At 52.3% G+C, this 20758-nt stretch overlaps 2 protein-coding genes across 2 annotated transcripts in view; one reads left to right on the top strand and one right to left on the bottom strand.

Annotated features, from left to right (window-relative positions):
• Positions 1 to 97, top strand: part of PLCD3 (phospholipase C delta 3) — a 7943-nt gene extending 7846 nt beyond the window's left edge. Inside the window, exon 13 of the mRNA XM_031063625.1 lies at positions 9 to 97. Coding sequence (XP_030919485.1) covers positions 9 to 97 — 89 coding nt within the window. The remainder of the gene's footprint in view (positions 1 to 8) is intronic.
• Positions 98 to 541: 444 nt separating this feature from the next.
• Positions 542 to 15511, bottom strand: NMT1 (N-myristoyltransferase 1). The gene is made up of 11 exons (XM_005429006.2): positions 15374 to 15511; positions 14114 to 14258; positions 9871 to 9989; positions 8964 to 9055; positions 8262 to 8378; positions 7356 to 7526; positions 5670 to 5778; positions 4510 to 4680; positions 3510 to 3677; positions 2706 to 2843; positions 542 to 1865 (listed from the first exon to the last, which is right to left on the bottom strand). Exons 1-11 carry the CDS (start codon positions 15509 to 15511, stop codon positions 1845 to 1847), a joined length of 1389 nt encoding a protein of 462 aa, XP_005429063.1. The 3' UTR covers positions 542 to 1844.
• Positions 15512 to 20758: the final 5247 nt, after the last annotated feature.

Raw genomic sequence — 20758 nt, 5'->3', positions numbered from 1 at the left:
GTCCCCAGGGTACCGCCACATCCACCTGCTCTCCAAGGACGGCGCCTCCCTGGCCCCAGCCACGCTCTTCGTGCACGTTCGAGCCAAGAGCCTGTGAGGGTGCACACAGGGGCAGCCTGGTGTCCCCGAGGTGCCCATGGGGACACTGTGGCTGTGTGGGGACAGCCCCAGGACACTGCTCAGCTGTCTGTGGAGGACCCAAAGGGTGGGGGCTCCCCTACCCAGTGCCACCCACTGGTGTCCCACTCCTGTCCTTGAGGGGACAGAGATGCTGTGACAACCAGGATTGGGCCAGCGACAGCCCAGCACAGCCCCACAGGGGTGACATGGGTGACAATAACCAGCAAATCTCACCAGTCTTGGCCACACTTGGGGTGCAAGGATGGGCCAGCCCAGCCCCTCACTTGGGGTGCAAGGATGGTGCCACCATCACCCTGGAGTCCCTGAGGGGACCCTGCCACCACACACTCCACTGTGCCCGGGTGGGGACACATTGCCAAGCTCTGGCACCAGTGACAGGCACAGATTTACAGCCCTGGGATCAAGCCAGTGGAATAAAGGTTTTATTTTAACAGAGCCTGTCCCAGTGTTCCTGTCACCCTCCGGGGCCCATCGTGGGTGGATCAGGGCTGAGCCCACCCCCAAACCAGCAGTGCCCTGGGGAGCTGGGGGGATTCATTGGAGCAGCCATGGGGACAAGGGGAGGGTCCCCCACCCACAGCCAGGGACACAGGGGGGGACACAGAGGTACTTGCATAGGTGACACAGGACCCCGAGCAGGGGGATGTGATGGCACTGCCAGGGGGGATGTGATGGGCTCCTGGTCCCCTCTGAGGCCCCACAGGTCCAGGCTGGGGTGGGCACAGGGTCCGTGGTGCCACAGGGTGTGACAGGGACACGCCAGCACAGGGAGGTGTGACAGTGCATAGACGGGGTCTTGGCCTTGGTGTGCAGCTTTGGAAACCTTTGGCTGGGCAGGCAGGAGCATCTCGGAGCTCTGGGGTCAGCACATGGCAGGAGGCAGTGCTGGCACACCTGGATGGGATGCAGGGTTGCCATGACAACGTTTCCTTTCTCCCAGAGGATCCCACGGCACGAGGTGACACCGGGAGCTGGTGCTGGAGGCACCGGGGAGGATGATGCCAATGGAGAATGCAGATTTCCATGCTTCCAGAGAAAAGCAGCTGAGCAGAGAGGCTGTGGCAGTGGAGCATCCCCAGTGGGGAGGCTGAGGGGAAGGAGCCCCAGGAGCAGAGCAGGGTGTGCCTGGAGCTGAACCCCCCTGGATCTTCGGGCACTGCTGTCCAGCAGGAAGGGTTGGAGTCTCTGTGGCTGGGCAGGAGGTGGGACAAGGCATCTCTTGCACAAATAGCCCTTGGAAAGGAATCTCCCCCTGTTAAACAGAGTCAGGAGCAGACCTGGGGCAAAGAGCCTGAAGCACCCTCGGGGCAGGCAGGAGGGTTTCCAGCAGCAGCCACCATCAGCATCAACCTCAGCTGTCCCCACGGAGAAAAGTCCCAGTCCAGCAGCCCAGTGGTGACCTTCAGCAGCCGAATGTAACTCATGGCAGTTTGGGAACAGGAAAGATTTAAAATATATATAATATATACTTTTATTATTCACCCGTTAAATCCATTCTATGCCAATCATGATCTAGTTTCAGCAGTTACATTCCCTTGATCGTGTCTTTAGGAGGATGCAGTTAAATCAAACAAGGAGGTGGCTGGCAGCAGCAGGGGGGCTCTGGTGCCCCCTCTCCCGGCGTGGCTCCGGCTTTGGCAGAAAGGATGAGGGCAGCACCTCCTCAGGCCCGGCTCCTCCATGCTCTCCTGGCAAGGGCTCCCTTACTGCAGCACCAATCCAACCTGGAAATAGGGATCAGGACAGAAATTGGGCTCAGGAGGTGCCCTCTGATCTGTACCCAGCTCGGTGCTGTCTGTGTTGGTTTCTGTCACAAACATCTTTTATGGAAAATCCTTTCCTTAGGATTTTTCCTCCTGAGAAGCTGAGAGGCCTCAGGAACAAAATGTAAACAATGGTTATCTGCTGCTGTGGAATGCAACAGGTGCATCTGTGATTGGCCCATGTTGGATGTTTGTAATTAATGGCCAATCACAGTGAGCTGGCTCAGACAGAGAGCCGAGCCACAAACCTTTGGTATCATTCTTTCTATTCTTAGCTTAGCTAGCCTTCTGATGAAATCCTTTCTTCTATTCTTTTAGTATAGTTTTTATGTAATATATATCATAAAATAATAAATCAAGCCTTCTGAAACACAGAGTCAGACCTTTGTCTCTTCCCTCATCCAAGAACCCCTGTGAACACGGTCACAGGTGGCTGCTCCTCCCAGCCCACCAGGACACAGTGACACCCATGAGGGATCACAGGTGACTGTCACAACCCCCGGTGTCACATCTGTCACCCTGCAACCCTCTGCTGTCTCCTCTGTGCTTGGCCTCCTTCCTTAGAGGGAAGGAGGTGGCGTGAAGGACTGAACCTGCACTAGTCCAGGAATAAAATTACATTTGGAAGATGAGTGTGGAGGGGTTTTCCCCAGGGACACACTCTGCAGGCAGAGATGACAGAGGGATCCACCCTCACTGCGTGTGACACTGCAGGGACACCAGCTGGGCTGGAATGCTGAGGTGACAGCAAACCCCTGTCCCCAGGGCTGTGGGGACAAGACCCCTCCTCACAGCACTGACCTTCTCTGGTGCCATGCTGGGACATTTCCAATTGTACAGGTAATACTGCAGGTTCCCATCCCCGATCCCAAACTTCAGCTTCTCCAGGAAGGTTTTGTTTTCCATGAGATCCAGTGCATTGAAGACGTCAAATCCTTTCTGCACAGAGAGACATGAGGCCATCAGCTCCTGCTTTTGTGCTGGGGAGTTCCTCCCACCTGTGAGCAGCCTGGCCCCCTTCCCTGCCTGGCTTTGAATCCCAGAAAAATGGAAGAGCTCAGCCTTGGTGTTCTCACCCTCAATCCAACTACTACAGACTTTGCTGCAGGACATCAGTAACCACCACGAGCTGGAAGGTTCAAGGTACCCCAGCATCCCTCTCCTGGGTGGCAGATCCTTTTGGATTTGGATTTTTATAGTGCAGGGATCAAGCCCTTCTGACAAACCCAAAGGTGGCCAGCCTGCAGTGAGTTTCCTGATGAGTTCCTGTGAGCTGCCCAATGTCCCATAGTGCCAGCCCATCCCTGCATCCCTCACCTGTGGGAAAAATGGATTTGTAGAGAACTCTCAAAGCCTGACAGAAAGCTTTGAGGGTAATTTGAGATGATTTGCTTTAAGGCATTTACAGCATGGTAAAAAGCTAATAGGCCAAAATACACTTATAATGTAATTAGGAAGTAGTTGGCTTCTGATTGTGATAGCGTGAATTCTAACATCTGTATTGTCTCACCCTTCACATAAGACTGAAAATGGAGCAAAAGCTTTTTAAAACAGCTCTCAGCTGCCCCATCTGTGGCTCAGGGAAGGGCGCAGTGCAGCACTCACCGACTTGGCGAGGATGAGCGCGTCGCTCATGAGGTCGATGAGAGGCGTCTTGGTGTGGACGTTGTAGAAGGAATAAGCAGCTTTCAGGCTCTTGTGAGTCGGGTGGTTCATGATGGTGGAGGGCAGGGTGTAAAAGCTCAGGAAGTCTGTCACCTCTCCTGGGGCACTCTGGAAGGCAGAAGTGACATCATGACTGTCACTGTCATATTTTCTGAAAAATCCTCTTTGCCCAGGATTCTTCCCCTGGGAAGCTGAGAAGCGTCAGAGAAAAAGGAAAACAATATTATCTCATTTGCTTCTCTTGTGTTTTGCTGCTTTGGAATGTGGTTTGGAGATTGTTTATCCAACAGGTGGTTGTTTGATCAGTTTCATGTGAATTGTTTTGACTTAATGACGCTCAGTCCCTCCCACAGCTGCATTAGTCAGGGAAGAGCAATGTTATAGAGAAATATAATATAATATAATATAATATAATATAATATAATATAATATGATATAACGTAATATAATATAATGTAATATAATATAATATAACAATGATATTATATAGCATAATATGATATAATATGATATTATATAGCATAATATGATATAATTTAATTTATATGTGATATATGATATTATATAGTATAGTATGAGATGATATGATAAGATACGATATAATGTAATATAATGTAATATAATATAATGTAATGTAATGTATTAATAAATTAGCCTTCTAAGAACATGGAGTCAGATTCATCATTTCCTTCCTGCCACAGAGGACCCTGAAAACACCACCCATGACATGTCAGGCTGGGACAAAGCCTGGCCAGAGCCTCAGGGGGCTCTCCCAGCTGGGAGTGGTGGCTGCAGGGAGACTCATGGCTCAGGATGGAGGCACCATCTCCAGCAAATTCCTACCCTGGAGAGCCATGGAGCTGCTCCCTGCTGGCTCCCACAGCTCCAGTAGAGGCCAAAGCCCAGGAGAACACCCCTCCCATGCTGCTGCTGCCCTCACCTCTACCACGAAGGTGTCGATGATGTTCTCCTGAGGTACAAACCAGTGCTCCACCTCCTCTCTGCTCATCACAGGTGTCAGGTGGAACTGCTTCAGGTACTCAGTCAAGAGCTTGTGCACAGCAGGGATGTCCTTGTGCTCCATGGGCCGCAGGCCAGGAGTCTTGGGAGTCTGCAGGAAGTGGGACAAGTTGTTTGGTTGCTTGCACAGTGGTTTTCACCACCCAAGGACTCTCCAACGAGCAGCACAGAGACAATCTCTGCTGAGATCAGCCCATTTTCAGCCCCCCAGCCCTGTGTGCCCAGCAAAGGATGGATGTGATCTGCTGTGACACTGGTGGCAAAGATCACAGAGAGCACAGCATGCCCCAAACCCCCAGGTTCCAGGTCAGGTCCCACTGGAAGTGCTCCTACTCACTAACAACACAAACTCTGCTTCCCTCAGGTTCCTGTTCCCACTCACAGCAGGCACGGGCTGGGAGATGTGTCCCAGGCTCCACAAAATGTTATTCCCAGTTGGCCTCAATTACTAATTTAGGGTTGGGATGGCTCAGCAAGCCCAGATCTGCTCTGGGGCTGAGTTTCTGTGCAAAAACCAGTAGCTCCAGCCCAGCAACTGCTGTCTGTGTGGCTGTGGGAGGCAGGAGCTGGGAGCTGCCCAGCATGAAAGCAGCACTTTCCACCCCAAAGGGGTGACAGAAAGAAGCCAACAAGGTCAGGGAAGGTGGTAGCAATTTTAATGCAGTTTGCTTCTTTCTCTTCCATCTCCAGCTGGGGAACTTCCCCAGCAGGACAACTGCAGTGCCAGAAGTGATCAGTGTGACTGAAGAATGAGGGACTAACTCGATCCAAGGTCACACTGAGGCTGTGTTTGGACAGATGAAGGCTGTCACATCTGCCTGCTCGTTTTACCAGAACGACAGGCTGTGACTCACCAGCAAACAAAACCTCACAGGCTCCTCTAACTGCAAGAATTTGCCCTTAAAATGCAGGTACTCAGGCAAAAATACATAAAGATTAAATAAAGCACAACAGCTTGACAGAGCCATTTACTACATGGAACAAAGCCTGGGTCTCCAGGCAGAGGACTTGACCTCGACCTCCTTTGTGTGTTTTGCCCAGGGAGGAGCAAGCCCTGAGCTCTGTCTGGCTGTTACCCACCTCAGGCAGGCGGTACAGCTTCGTGGTTCGTTGCATAGTCATGTTCCTGCTCAGGTGGGAAAACTTGACCTCGATGAGTTTCCGAGGGTTCAGGGAGCGGTGCCAATACCTGCAGAAACACACAGGCAGTGGGACACTCGTTCTGGGGCAGTGGGGTGGCTGCAGGGGCAAGTGAGAACATCAGGCCAGCAGCTCCCCACAGAGAGCAACACGGTTCTTGTAGGAGCATCGGGGGGTAGCACGGTCAGGACGGATGGAGATGAGAGATCTCTGCAGCCAGGTCAGGAACTTGGGGTTTATTGCAAAGGGCCTGGGTGCAGGGCCCTGCTGGGAGCTGCCAGCCACAGCTCAGAGCAGGCTGAGAGAAGAGAGGGGGAGAGAGGATGAGAGGGTGAGAGAGTAAAAGCATAAGAGAGTAAAAGGGGTAAGAGCTAAGAGAGTGAGGTTCCCATTCCAATACAATAAATCTTCTTCTGTGTTGAATATTCTAATTCTCACTAACCAATCTGGTACAAGATACAAATCCTATAGCATTTACATACAGCCTATAAGAATCATTACATTACCATCCTGTGTTACATTTTAAACCCTAAAAACTCCTCTTTGGGCCCCTTCTGCCAAGCTGTAGGGGCTGCTCTGACCCTTGGGCCTGTCTGCAAGCAGAGGGTGTTGTTCCATCAAAAGGGGATCACCTTCAGCCAGCCACACCATTGTTTTCCAGTTGTTCAGTAACTGAGGGATCTCAAAGCTTGCTTTCATTTCAATCTCACTTATAGTTTCTGTATTCTCAAAATCTTTTGCCAGGCAATCATATTGAAAAGGCTTTCCTGTCTCATCTTCCCCAACGATTCTGAAGTGATTCTGCTGCCAAAGCCTCCTCTCCTGTGTTACATGAGCAGCTTTAGCAAAGCCCCTGCACTTAATCCTGGAAGGACAGCGTGGGAGGAGAAACCTGGGCTGGGATCACTCTCCCCTATCCTGGGGAATCCCACACTGGCACAGAGGGTGTCAGAACTCAGCACATCCCTCTGGGTGTCCAGAGTTGCTGAGGACCCCACCGGGGGGCTCAGAGACCCTGGCACTCAGCCCAGAGCACCTGGGGATTTGATTTTGACCCCTGGAGCAAGCTGCCAGCTTTGTATGAGGACCTGAAAGTCACACAGGTTTGAATAGTGTAATAACAAAATGATCACAGGGTGAAAATGTAGAATTTAGGATTTTTGGTATGGGGGTTATGGGGACAAGATGGAAGAACTTGGGCGTGTCCAGCCTTTCTCCTTCTTGTTGTTCTCCATTTTCTGCAGTGATGTTGGCACTTTGGGATTGGTTTAGAGTAGAAGTGCACTGTCCAACACAGGTGATAGGTATTGGGAATTAAGTGTAAATATGTTACATGTAGTCTGTAGTATAAAAGGACAACACCGCCTCGGGGGTGGTCAGAGTGCCTGTGGCTGCCCTGCTGAGCAGATCTCGGCTGGGCAGAAAGAGAATTTTATAGATAAGAATTAAGAAACAACCTCAAGTCTGAAAAGTGAAGAGTCCAGACTCGTTCTTCAGCTGCATGGGCCGAAGCAGAGACATCCTGCACATCTCGGGGCAGCAATGAACAACAGCAACCCGAGAAGAGGGGAGCACAGGAAGGGAAGATCTGCAGACAGAAATCTTGGGAGAGCCAAAGACACTCACCTGCAAGTCCCCACAGGCTTTGGCAGCACCACTCCTGCAGTGTAAACAGCCTGGAAGATTCCCTCTAGATGCACCCTCCTGGTGATCTCACGGATCAGAACCGGAGCCACCCGTTTGGAGCGCAGCTTTTTGTGCACACACAGGAAGTTTATCTCCACCATCTTCTTCTCTCTTGGGGAAGAAACAATGCAGAGCATGAGGCCTGACTGTCCTGACCTGGGAGGGTCAGACCAACGCCCTGGGCAATCTACCTCCAAACCCCTTCAAGGGAATGAGGAATCAACAGCTCAGGGAAGGGGCAGGGGCTGGTTTTGGAGAACCCTCCCTTAAGCTGTAACCCAGGGATTCCCAGGGAAAATGGCCTGAATCTGTGTCAGGGGAGGCTCAGGTTGCATATTAGAGAAAGGTTCTTGTCCCAGAGAGTGGCTGGGCACTGCCCAGGGAATCTCCTGCCCAGGGAATGGTCACAGCCCCAAGGCTGTCAGAGCTGCAAGAGAGTTTGGACAACGCTCTCAGGGACAGGGTGGATTGCTGGGCTGCCCTGTGCAGGGCAAGGAGCTGGACTGGATGATCCCTAAAGATTCCTTCCAGCTCAGGATACTCTATGATTCTACATCTCCATCTAACCCTGGATGATTTCTGTAAGCCAGAGCCCTAAGTTAACCCACCTCATCGAGGAAAACAGCCTTCACAATTAACTACAAGATATTCCTGCCCAGAACCTCCTTGCCAACCCTTAAATATCCCTTATAACCCTTAAATATCCCCCACCTTCCCCTCCAAGCAGCAAAACACCTCCAAAGCTGAAGGGTGCAGCTGTGTGCTGGGGAAGACAATGGAGCCAGAGCCCCTGAGCACTCCTGGAGCCCCAGCAAGGGGCAGGATGAGAAATGCAGCAGCACTCACGTGTCATAGATGTGGATGGTGGCTGGAATGGCGCTGATAAATCCCACCAGCTTCTTGCTGGAGACCACTCGGACCCCACAGTGCCACTGGGGCAGCCAGCCCGGAGGACGCAGTGCCCTGGGGAGGGGACACACCTCAGGACACACCCATGGTCCCTGGTGTACCTGCTCCTGCCTCCCACCCTGCCCTGGGACACCCTGAGTCCTGCTGGCCAGCAAGAGGATGACAGAGTGACAGGGACGTGACAAGGACTGTAGGGATCATCCAGGGCAATTCCTGCACCCCACGGCCAGTCCTCACTAGGGGCACAGGAGGGAATCTGTTCCTGGATTTAGGAACACCCTGAGGAAACAGCAGCTCTGCTGCAACAGGACTCCAAGGGTAACTGCTGGCAGCTGTCTTCATCCCACAGCTCCAGGGCACTGAGGAGCTACTGGGATTTCCACAAACACTTGAGGGAACAAACCAGAGAGGAGAAAACTCCACTTTCCAGCTCCCACATCTCAAAGGAGCCAGAGGCAGGCAGGGCTGGGTGACAGCCCCTCTCACCGTGTCCCTGGGACACCGTACACAGTGACAGATGGGGAAGGGACATTTCAGGAAGAAGGGAGCTGGCATAAGCAAAGGCAGCTGCAGCTCTGTCACGGGGATCAGGCTTGTCAGCATCCCACAGCCCTGCTCTGCAGTGCTGGTGCCACTCACCACAGCAGGAACTCGGGCGAGTAATCGAAGCGGAACATGTTGTCATCATCCTCCACGTAGTTCTCGTTGAGCAGAGTGTACAGCTCCTTCAGCTGCAGCACAGAACACTCAGGTTAAGGAGTTTACTCAGCCACCAGCTGCCCCCAGACAGGACCCTGAGCACTGAATGTGTGGCCACAGCACCGAGGCACCATGTGCAGCCATGCCCCTGCTGCGGGGCGCTGCAGCGGTGTCACACAGAGCAGGGGAGCAGCAGGACACAGAATTTTGGTCCATGCAGTTATTAGGGTGGATGGCTTTAGGACTTTGATTGTGTTTAGGGTGAGGAAAACAGCTGCAGTTATTATAGTGTATAGGAAGAAGTTGAGGAGGGTGAGTTTAGGGTTGTAGATGATATTGATTGCTATTCAGCCTAGGTGGGAGATGGAAGAAAAGAGCAGGATTTTTCAGATTTGTGTTTGGCTGAGTCCTATTCATCCTCCCAAGGGCTGCTGAGAGGATAGCCAGGATAGTGAGGAGTATAGGGTTTAATGAGGGTGAGGTTATGCAGAGTAGTGTGATTGGAGGGAGTTTTATAACAGTGGATAGGAGGAGGCCGGTGGTGAGGTAAGCCCTGTGTCACCTCCCAGGGAGGTGGGACATGCTCTAAAGGGGGTTCTCACAGGAGAACTCCAAGCTTCAGGCATCCTTACATCCCCTTGGAAAAACCAGGCCAAGCTGCCCAGTGTAGGATGGAACTGCAGTGGGGGGAGTCAGACCCATGCAGGCCCAAGGTGTGACAGAGCCAGAGAATCACCTGCTGTGCTGAAGGACACCTTTCCATCCCCAAAACCACCTCCAACAGCCCAAGCACTGAGCTGCCACCCAAGACACTCCAAAAAGAATGTGCTGAGCTGCCTGTACTCACCACACCTCTATCCCCCAGGTCCAGGGCGTCCCAGGTGAAGCCCTGGGGCAGGGTGTAGGGCTCCTGGCGGATGTTGTCCTTGTCTGGCTCCACTGGACCGTGGGTGTTCACCACTTCTCCTGTCAGACAGAGCAGGGAGACATGAAGATGTTTGAAATAGGGGTCTCTCTCGAGTTTCTGTGGTTGAGATGACCCCTGGGGTGTTAGAAAGTCTCTTTTTCTCAGCCCTGTGACCGAAGTTGAGATTCATCAGTTCTGCTTTTCAAGGTTTATTTTCTTTTATCTATTCCATTCTTTCTCTGACCTGCTGAGATCTGTCCAGCAGGTTGGGTTGTGGCACAGTTCCTGCCCTTGGGGTGGTGTTAACTTTTTATACAAAAAACTACATGTACTTTATTTGCAATAATTTTCCAATACCTATCACCTATGTTAGACAGTCTGTCTCTACTCTAAACCAATCCAAAAGTGCCACCATCACAGCAGAAGATGGAGGACAAGAAGAAGGAGAAGAAGGACAGGACACACCCAGATTCCTCCATCTTGTCTTCTAAATCCCCAAAGTTCTACTTTTTCACCTTGTGATAAATCCACAATCATTCTACTCAAACTCTTGTGGCTTGTAAATCTTCACACAAAGTTGGTAATTGTTTCCAAGGGTTAAAATCGAAGGCACAGGTGTCTGTGACTCTGTGCCAAGGTCTCTGAGCCCCTGCCAGGGTCTCAAATCACCCAGGGCAGCCAGAGCAATGTCCTGGGTCCCAACAGGTCTCCTCCAGCCAGGTCTCAGAAGCTCTTGGAGATCTATTTCACACCCAAGACAGCTCAGCTACCTTAGAAAGCATCAAATCAGCAGGATGGCTTCTGTGGTAGTGTTGGAAACAAAAAGGTTTTAACAAAAGGCAAAATAACAAACTCTTCACAGAGAAAAACAGTCAGGTTCAAGAGGTTCTTGCTCCTGGTAAAACACCTCACAAAAGTGATTAGTTTTTTAGTTCCTTTGTTCTCTTCTTTTTCTAGTGAATTGCTCAGGCAGGACTTTTTGGCTCCTGTCCAATTTGCTGTCCTTAAGTTTGAGGTGAAGTCCCCCAGGTCTTTTTTGCTAACTGAGGAAAGAAACTTCTGAGCTCTTTTCCTTTTTAAGGAGACAAAAGACAGTTTTGTCACTCTGTCAACAAGGGCCACACTCCTACAGAACTTCTCTGCTGGGTGAGGCCTCCACAACACCTCCATCTCACGTCTCCCAGCCCTGCAGTGGCACACAGGGATTGTCACTTCACCCACCCACTCTGGGATGTGACAATGGGCACGGAATCAAAACTTCCAGGGCAAGGCTGGAGCCCCCTGGGTGACCAAACACAGCCACAGCTGCATCCTCCAGCTCCTCATGTGGTGCCTGATCCTTCCCCATCCCCACAATCCCAGCACTGCCCTGGGAGCCCCTCCAGGGCACAGGGATCTCCTGCCACTTGGCAAGTTCAGGGTTTCCTGCCCACTGTGCCTGAAGAAGTGAACAACACAACTTTTGTTGTAAAACCACTGACTCCTAAAGGCCCTGATTCAGCCAGGAGGTGTCAGCTTGAGCTCTGGCTGCCTCAGGGATGTCAGTCCAGCAGCATCACTTCAGTGCTGCCAAGAAAAGCGAGTTGTGCTAATTAGGAATTCCCTTAAAAAGGCATTGAAAAGGTTTCCAAGCAATGGGGAGGTGATGAAAGCCTGGAGCAAGAACTTCCCCCATCACAGCCACCCCAGGCAGCTTCCAGAAACGCTCACCCCTGGCTGCCCTCTCTGTTCTGAGCAGGTGCTGAACTGTTTGGAGATCTGGCCCCAAAAATCCCAGCCCTAAATAGCCCCATGCCCATGATGGGTGCCAGAGCACTCCAGGAGCACTGGGACATGGTGAGTGGTTGGCAGCCAGGGCACAGCCACCAGCCTGGTGTTGGGAGGAATCAGCTGCTTTGTGCCTCCCACATCCCAGGAGACACTTTCCACCCTTTCCCCAGGGTTCTCCCAAGCAGAAATGATGTTTCCCATGCCCAGTATCCTTGGAAAAAAGAGCAAATGCAAGACTCTTGCTGTCTCACATGCCCATGTGCCATCTCACTGGGATTTTCCCGACTTCAAGCTGAGATTGGTGCTCCCAGGAAAGTTTCTGAGACCCAAAAAAGCCTCACAGTGGTGTGGACAACATGGAATGGGAATCAAGCACTGCACCTGCAGCAAAAGGGATACAAACTCATTGTCACAGACATCTTTTATGGAAAATCCTTCCCTTGGGATTTTTCCTCCTGAGAAGCTGAGAGGCCTCAGGAACAAAATGTAAACAATGGTTATCTGCTGCTGTGGAATGCAACAGGTGCATCTGTGATTGGTCTCATGTGGTTGTTTCTAATTAATGGCCAATCACAGTCAGCTGGCTCGGACAGAGAGCCCAAGCCACAAACCTTTGTTATCATTCCTTATTATTCTATTCTTAGCTAGCCTTCTGATGAAATCCTTTCTTCTATTCTTTTAGTATAGTTTTAATGTAATATATATCATAAAATAATAAATCAGCCTTCTGAAACATGGAGTCAGATCCTCATCTCTTCCCTCATCCTGAGACCCCTGTGAGCACCGTCACAACTCATGAAGGGAAATCCTGAAGAGCAGCAAGTCTGAAACCATGAGAAGTTTTGGATAAATCTAGAAAATTGTAGGCTTGGACTCAGTCTCTAATTCCCCTGAGCTCTGGGGGATGCAGATGAGGAGAGACTGAAGCAAAGTTATCCCAGGCACCCCAATCAGCCTGGGAATGAACCTTCCAGACAGGCAGCTCTCCTGGAATGTCTGCTCTGAGAGCTCCTCCAGGCTGTCACGAGCAAGAGGAAGGGCTGGAGCAAGGCCCAGAGCTGGAAGCACCACTGGGATGTTCACAGGGGACAAGAGATGGGGCTCCCCACCCTTAGGTGCTCATGGCACCTTGGGGTGGAGCTGCTTTATGTCTGTTCTTCCCCTCTCCTGCCTGTGCCACAGAGGGAGGTGAGCCCAGCACAACAAGGATGTGGCAGCTCAGCACTGCATTTGCTTCCCAGAGCTGCTCCCAGCCCCAACTCACCTTCCCCAGCAAGGATCTCTGTCTGGGAAGCTCCAACCCCCAGGAAGGGCAGAGCTGGACAGCTCTGAGCCCATCTCAGGATGGGGCAACACCACACACAAAACTTGGGTACAGAGGGCTGGGGAGACCAAACTCCAGGGCTGGCAGGAGATCCCTGTGCCCTGGAGGGGCTCCCAGGGCAGTGCTGGGATTGTGGGGATGGGGAAGGATCAGGCACCACATGAGGAGCTGGAGGATGCAGCTGTGGCTGTGTTTGGTCACCCAGGGGGCTCCAGCCTTGCCCTGGAAGTTTTGATTCCGTGCCCATTGTCACATCCCAGAGTGGGTGGGTGAAGTGACAATCCCTGTGTGCCACTGCAGGGCTGGGAGACGTGAGATGGAGGTGTTGTGGAGGCCTCACCCAGCAGAGAAGTTCTGTAGGAGTGTGGCCCTTGTTGACAGAGTGACAAAACTGTCTTTTGTCTCCTTAAAAAGGAAAAGAGCTCAGAAGTTTCATTCCTCAGTTAGCAATAAAGACCTGGGGGACTTCACCTCAAACTTAAGGACAGCCAATTGGACAGGAGCCAAAAAGTCCTGCCTGAGCAATTCACTAGAAAAAGAAGAGAACAAAGGAACTAAAAAACTAATCACTTTTGTGAGGTGTTTTACCAGGAGCAAGAACCTCTTAAACCTGACTGTTTTTCTCTGTGAAGAGTTTGTTATTTTGCCTTTTGTTAAAACCTTTTTGTTTCCAACACTACCACAGAAGCCATCCTGCTGATTTGATGCTTTCTAAGGTAGCTGAGCTGTCTTGGGTGTGAAATAGATCTCCAAGAGCTTCTGAGACCTGGCTGGAGGAGACCTGTTGGGATCCAGACCAGGCCTGGGATTAAGGGATGCACAAGTGCAGGAAGCATCAGGTGAGATGTCTGAAGGGGTTCCTTGTCCCTCTGTACCCCCTGAAGTGCTTGCACAGCTCTTCAGACCCTCCCCACCCACCTAGCCCACGTTGCTGAATGGTGGGGAAGAGGTTTTGGTGCCTCTGAAGCCCAGGCCAGGCAGGGACTCACCTGGTGGCCACAGATCAGCATCTCCAGGCTTCTCTGAGGGCTTCCTGGGGACCACAGGGCCTCCCCCAGGGCCCACAGGACATGGAGGGGCTGCACATACCTAACTTGGGCACTGGCTGTGTGTCCCAGAACTGGTAGCTCCTCTTGCTGGCTTCCTCCATGGTTTTGGCAGGTCCCTGACCTACAGAGAAGAGCTCGATGGCTTTTTGAATCTCCTGGATCCTCTCAGCAGGTAAAGAGTTCACCTGAGGGCACAGAAGGAGGGTGGAAAGACAAAATGAGTAAGCTGAGCCAGCAGGGCTCCTCCTCAGGGGAATGTGGAGCTGATCCTGTCATGGAGAGCAGGCAGGAACCTCCCTTCCCATCCTCAGTCCTTGACAGGCCACCTGCCCCTCACCTACATCTGGTTCCAGGCACCCCCAGGACAAAGGGGATGGCAGAATTCTCTGAAAAATGCTTTAAGTGGGTGCTGTGAGCCCCAGGAGCAAACCTCCCCACCTGCCATCCTGCACAGACAGATGGATCAGCCCACACCCAGCACTTGAGATGCTTTCCGTGGCTTTTCTCTCACTGTTCAGCCTCCTCCCTCTAAACTGGATCTGTATCCACAAAGTGCAGCTTCCAGAGGAGTCCCTGGACACCAGGGACTGGGACAAGGCAGAGAGGCTGAGCCAAGATGAAAGACACCTTCATGCTCCTCTTCCTCAGGGTGGATGGCTCTGCACTGAATTCCCAACCCCAGCTCCTCTCTGATCCCTGAGGAATTCAGTTTGAAGAACACAAAGCTCCAATTTAAAGCTCTGCAGTGCCAGATGGACAAAATATTCAAAATATTTGGAGAGGAAACAGCCTCTGCTGATGTGTCCCCTCTGCCACAGGGCCAGAGGGGACAATAGAGAGCCAGGAGGGTCAAACCCTGTGTGTCCCCTCCTGAATCCCTGGGTGCTGGACAGGATCAGGCAAAGCCCAGAGGGATAAAACAGACCCTGCTCTCCCCAGCTGCTGCTCTTGGGATCACCAAGGAAAAAATCAACACCACCAGATGTCCCCTCTGTGCTGCTGAGGGCAGGGCTCACCTGGCAGAGGCAGCTCCTGCCTGTGACAGGGAAGAATAACTTGGAGGTGCCAGTCTGACCCTGGAACTGGCTGAGATATCCAGCCAAGGACTGCACTGTCCCTGGAGGGCTCTGCAAACACCTTCTGCACCAACAGGAGTTCCCACACATGGAGAAATCACTCGAAATCTGAAGTTCTTTTGAGCAACCAAGTGCCCAAAAAGCAGGGCTGGGAACTCTTTCCTTGGCCTAAGTAACAGTGGAGGGGTTTGGGATGGGCCAGGATTTTGGAAGGGGGTGCTCACCTTCACTGGCTGGTCCTGAGCCTGGTCAGCCTGGTCTCCTCCTCCCTTCTCTTTCTTCCTTTTGGGTTTCTTTTTCTTCTTTTTGGCTCCACTGTCATTTGCTGGACTCAGGCCCCTGAGGAACAAAAGAAACGTCATTGGAGCCTTGGGGTTTTTCTTTTGGGACAACATTTGGTTGGTTTCTGAGGCACTCTAAAGAAAATGCAGGCTCCTGCTCAGTCCAAGTCTGCAGGAAAGGGAATATTCTGTGCACACCCCATGGCACAGAACTCCCTGGGAGCCCCCAAAAAGGGACCAGCACCAACAGCTCCCACCCCACAGGTGTGCTGGGCACTGGGGACTGTGCCCTGTGCTGCAGGTGACCACATCCCTGCTCTGCCACCCGTGCCCAAAGCCACCCTGTGGAGTGGTGAGATGCTCAGCTTTGGCTTTTTCCTCTTTTTCCAAACCCAAGGATGGATGTGGAAGCACAAAACACAGGTGCAGCCTCAGGGATGAGGCCTCAGAGCAGGTTCAGACACCACAGAGAGCTGGTGACACTGTGCCAAGTGTCACCTCACCTGCAGAGGTGATGCCGTAGGGAGATGAAGCCGTTTATTGAGAAATTACCACATTGTTATGCTGGAGCTGGAAAATTGAGAGTGAGGAGCAAATCTCTGGGAGTGCAGGGTGGGAAGTGCCCACAGCAGGGCACAGCTCCTCCTTCCAGAGCTGCAGGGCAGCCCTGGACATCCAGATCATCATCATCATCATCATCATCATCATCATCATCATCCCCAAAGAGCTGCTGGTGTGAAACCCCTCACTGAGCCTGGCTTTTGCTCCAGTTTTTCCCCTCACTGAGCCTGGCTTTTGCTCCAGTTTTTCCCCTCACTGAGCCTGGCTTTTGCTCCAGTTTTTCCCCTCACTGAGCCTGGCTTTTGCTCCAGTTTTTCCCCTCACTGAGCCTGGCTTTTGCTCCATCTTTGTCCCCTCACTGAGCCTGGCCTTTGTTTGGCATCCTGGTGCCAAAACCCAGGAGAGGTTCCTGCTCCCAGCACGGCAGAGGGCAGCTCATGATGATGGTGATCTTGTGATCCTGCATGGAATGACCTGACACAGGACATTCAACATGGGGGGGGAGCTGGGAGCCTCTGAAACACTCAGGTTCAGGGGGAAATGCAGCCCTGGAGAGGCTGGAGCAGGTCTGAGGGAAGGAGCAGGGCCAGGAGAGCTCTGCCAGCTGCCAGCACATGGCTCAGCTCTGTCCTGCCCCTCAGAGCTGCCCAGCAGGGTCAGGGTACAGCACAGCTGTGCCCCTCCTTGCACCCCAAAACAGGGAAACCCCACAGATCTGACCTGCCCAGAGGCAAAGCCTGGAATCCCCCCCAAAAACACACAGCTTAATCTGTTGTTGGTAAAGATAGCGGTGAAAAGGGTGGAGCAGGAAAAAAAAAAATAAGAAATGTGTTGGAAAATCTGTTGGAGCAGCATCCAATTATTAATTTCAGCAAGGCCAGGGAGGAAAACAGAGCTTGGAAGGTGGAAGGTGTCCCTGCCCAAGGCAGAGGGTGGAACTGGATGATCTTCAAGGTCCCTCAGAGCTGCCCAGCAGGGTCAGGGTACAGCACAGCTGTGCCCCTCCTTGCACCCCAAACCAGGGAAACCCCACAGATCTGACCTGCCCAGAGGCAAAGCCTGGAATCCCCCACAAAAGCACAGTTCAATGTCTTTACAAACACAAGATAGTGGTGAAAAGGGTGGAGCAGGAAGAAAAGAAGAAATGTGTTGGAAAATATGCTGGAGCAGCATCCAATTATTTATTTCAGCAAGGCCAGGGAGGAAAACAGAGCCTGGAAGCTGGAAGGTGTCCCTGCCTGGATGATCTTCAAGGTCCCTTCCAACCCAACCACTCTGTGCAATCCCTGGGCTGAGCAGCAAGGTTCTGAAACTGGGGAAAAGAGGATGGAGAAATGTTTTGGGATGTAGAATGGAAAGCCAACATGATGGGGAGCAGAGAAGGGTTTGCAGGACACGGAGCTTCTGGGCTGGGGAGGGTTTTCCTCTGGATAAAACCTGAACAGCAGCAGAGCCTCTGCAGACATGCTGGGGGTAAGGATCCTCATCCATCAGCAGAGACTGTGTGGGACACCTGGAGAGGGAAGGGACACCTGGAGATGGAAGGGACACCTGGAGAGGGAAGGGACACCCGGAGATGGAAGGGACACCTGGACATGGAAAGAGACACCTGGAGATGGAAGGGACACCTGGAGATGGAAGGGACACTTGGACATGGAGCATTCCTGGTGTGGAACAAGCAGTGGTTCAGGGCAAGCTGCTCCACAAAAGGGGGTGAAGAGAAGCCCCCCATCTTCTCCAGAAGAACATGAAGGAGAGGAGCAGCAGCAAAGCTCCAAGGACCAGCATCCCTGGGGGGAACCTCACCCTCCCTCCCACTGCCAGGAAAGGGCTTTGCCTCCACCTGGGAGATGCAGCTTGGACATGACAGCAGCAGCAGTGGCAGCACAGCGCTGTGACACCACTATTGATTTTAGTGACAAATGCCTGATGGCTGTTTTAACTCTCTGGGGAGGAGCACAGGCAAATCCTGGCCACACTGAAGTCCTGGGATGAGCAAAGCCACCTTGGAGCTGCAAATAAACACATCCAAACAATTTCCTATCAATTTTAACACCACAAACTGACAGCACCAGGAGAATTCCTGAGCACACCTCAAGGGCTGACACTGAAGTTGTCCCTTCCAAAGGGGAGGGACACGAGTTCCCAGCTCACCAGCACCTTGGGATGCTGCAGGTGTCAGCTGTGACATACAAAATGCTCCTCTCATACTCTGTCAGCATTGCTTTGCTTCATAAATCAGAGCTGCCAACTCCCAGCTTGGTGCTAATGAGCTCAGCCCAAGCAGGCAGGTGAAAGCTCGGAGAAAATTCCTCCCTGATTTATGAGCAAAGCTGTGGTGACCTGGAGGAAATCAGGGTGGCAGAAGGTGGGATGAGGTTTGGCATTCCAGGTGGCATGGCCCGGGGAAGGGCCCTGCTCCAGCCAGGAGATGAAAACCAGCCTGGCAGAGGAGGCACCAGCATGTAGGAAAATGCAGGAAAACCCAAAGACCCCACTCACTACACCCAGAGAAGCAACAATTACAGGTATTTTTTATTTTAAATCTATTTAGGAAAGCAAATATTTTCTTTTTCCAGGGTAGCTGCACCACCCAGATACTCCCCAAATTAATGACAATGTGTGGGACAAACCACCACCACCCAAAACCTGCAGGTGGCCTGCCAAAGCTGAGAGGGCTGGGGGAGTTTCATCCCCAGGAGGGGTGAGCTGCCAGCCCAGCCCACATCCCACATCCCACAGCCCACATCCCACATCCCACAGCCTCCCCAGCTCCATTTAAGGCCTTTTTCCCCTCCCATATCCCTTTGCAAGGTGCACTGAGAGATGAAGCAGCTGGACAAAGGCACCTTGGCTGCAGACATCTCCCAGCTCCCTGTGGGATCACCATGGTCTCTTTTTGGCTGAGGAAAACTCTTTTCTCCTGGGAAAGGCATCCCCACCACCATGGCCATTGCTCCAATCCCTCCTTTTCTGTCTCCAGGTGTCTGCAAAGGCTCCAGCCCCAAGCACTGCCCAGAACACAACCCCTGTGACCTGAGTGATCTTGAAAATTAATTTTTGGGAGCACTTAAAGACAGCAACCAGGCTTGTTCAGGGTGAGAGACCTGCTCAGACTGGCTCAGCCCCTCTAGAGGCTGGAAAACACCAGACTCACCCAGTAACAAACTGGTGCTCAGCACCCACTCATCCATCCCTGGGCTGAGCGAGGGAGCACAAGGGGAACAACCCCAGCTGTGGGCAGCTCCCTGAGCCTGGGGGGAGGCTGGAAGTGTCAGATGAGCAGGAGAAGATCCCTGCTCTGTATTTAGGTGCTGGAAAATCCTTCAGCCATGCCAGGGGCTAATCAGGCTGTAATCTCTCTAATCTCGTTAGGGGCTGTGGCAGGGAGGGAGGGAGGATCTCCAGATGGCAGAGCTCAGCTCCCAGAGCTCAGCATGCCACCAGTGCCTGTCCCAGGAACCTTTTCTTGTGGCCCAGAGCAGGCAGGGATTGCTAAACCCCTCTGGAAAAGCCCCTGTGCCCCCTCACACCCCTGGGTACCCCCAAACTCTTCCAGCCTGGAGCAGCTTCCCCAGGTGGCTCTGAACTGCTTCAGGGGATTGGGACACTCCCATCCTTGGTGTCACCAGTGCCTGGGAGGTGACAAACCCCGCCAGGCTGAGCCCATGCAATGTTCCTGCCTCTCCAGATCCAGGGAATAAATCCTCCACAGCAGAAGCTGCCTCCACACAAAAGGAAATATGAAAAACAACCAAGTGGGATTATTTTCTTTGGAAAATCAGCTTGGATAGGCACAGCAGAGAGCAGAGCAGCCACTTCCCCGTGCTGACACAGGACTGAGGCTGAGCAAACTCAATTCTTCTTTCCTGTCCTTAAAAGGAAAGGAAGTATTGCTTTCACTGAGGAATACTTTTATGTTTTAAACCTCAGGGCCAAAATCCAGTGAGTCCCAGCCCAAACTGGCACAGGAAGGGCTCTGAGTGGGGCCCTGCAAAGCCTGGCACCTCAAAGCCCTTCCCTTGCCCTGGTTTTGGGGACAGTGTCACTGGGGTGACAGGAAACACTCCCACACCCTGCTCTAATGGGATGGATGGTATGGAATCAACAGAATTAATACCTGTAAGAATCCATCCTCCTTCCCACCACTTGGCCTCTCCCTGGTGGCTTCTGGGGGTTTGCCAGAGAGCTCCAAAGCCTCCCTGCCTCCTGCTCCTTATGTGCCCACCAGCCACACTTTTGGTGTCATTTCCCAAGTTATCCAAACTATTTCCTACTGGATATTCCCCAGGCTGCTTGTGGTGGCCAGAGTGATGCCCAGGATCCCAAGGAGGGCTCCAGGACACACCTTTTCCTGGCAAAGGGCAGGAGGAACTGCTGGGCTGGGGAGCAGCAGTGATTGAGCACCGTGTCTCCTGTGCTCAGCTCTGGCTTCCACAAACCTAATCATGTCAGAGGGAAAGAAAATAAAAATCTCCCCCAAGCACAGCTAAACTGATTAAAGTGAGACACAGTGCCACACCCGGGAGGCAAATGAAATATAAATGGGCAGCTGTGCTGTCATAAAAAAAAAGCCTCTGTGATATTTCTTGTGTGACCTTTTACTCACTTTGGTTCCTGGGCAGGCAGGATTGGAGGGAGGATGGCTCTCCAAGCCCATGGTGGGGAAGCAGCACCAGGAGGGCAGGAGGAGCCCAGGGAAGCTCAGGTGCAGGAAAACCAAAGTGAAAAGCACCGGGAACCTCTGGAAAGCCACACGCTGGTGTT

This window comes from Geospiza fortis, unplaced genomic scaffold (assembly GCF_000277835.1).
Source record: "Geospiza fortis unplaced genomic scaffold, GeoFor_1.0 scaffold373, whole genome shotgun sequence".
NCBI lineage: Eukaryota > Metazoa > Chordata > Aves > Passeriformes > Thraupidae > Geospiza > Geospiza fortis.
This window is presented reverse-complemented; position numbering and strand designations above follow the sequence as displayed.

Excerpts from the sequence above, each read along its gene's own strand:
- NMT1 (XM_005429006.2), bottom strand. The coding sequence starts at position 15,511 with ATGACGTTTCTTTTGTTCCTCAGGGGCCTGAGTCCAGCAAATGACAGT. Across the intron at positions 14,259-15,373 it reads CTCAGGACCAGCCAGTGAAG|GTGAACTCTTTACCTGCTGA; the intron begins GTGAGCACCCCC and ends CTGTGCCCTCAG. Across the intron at positions 1,866-2,705 it reads CCAGCATGGCACCAGAGAAG|GTTGGATTGGTGCTGCAGTA; the intron begins GTCAGTGCTGTG and ends CCCTATTTCCAG.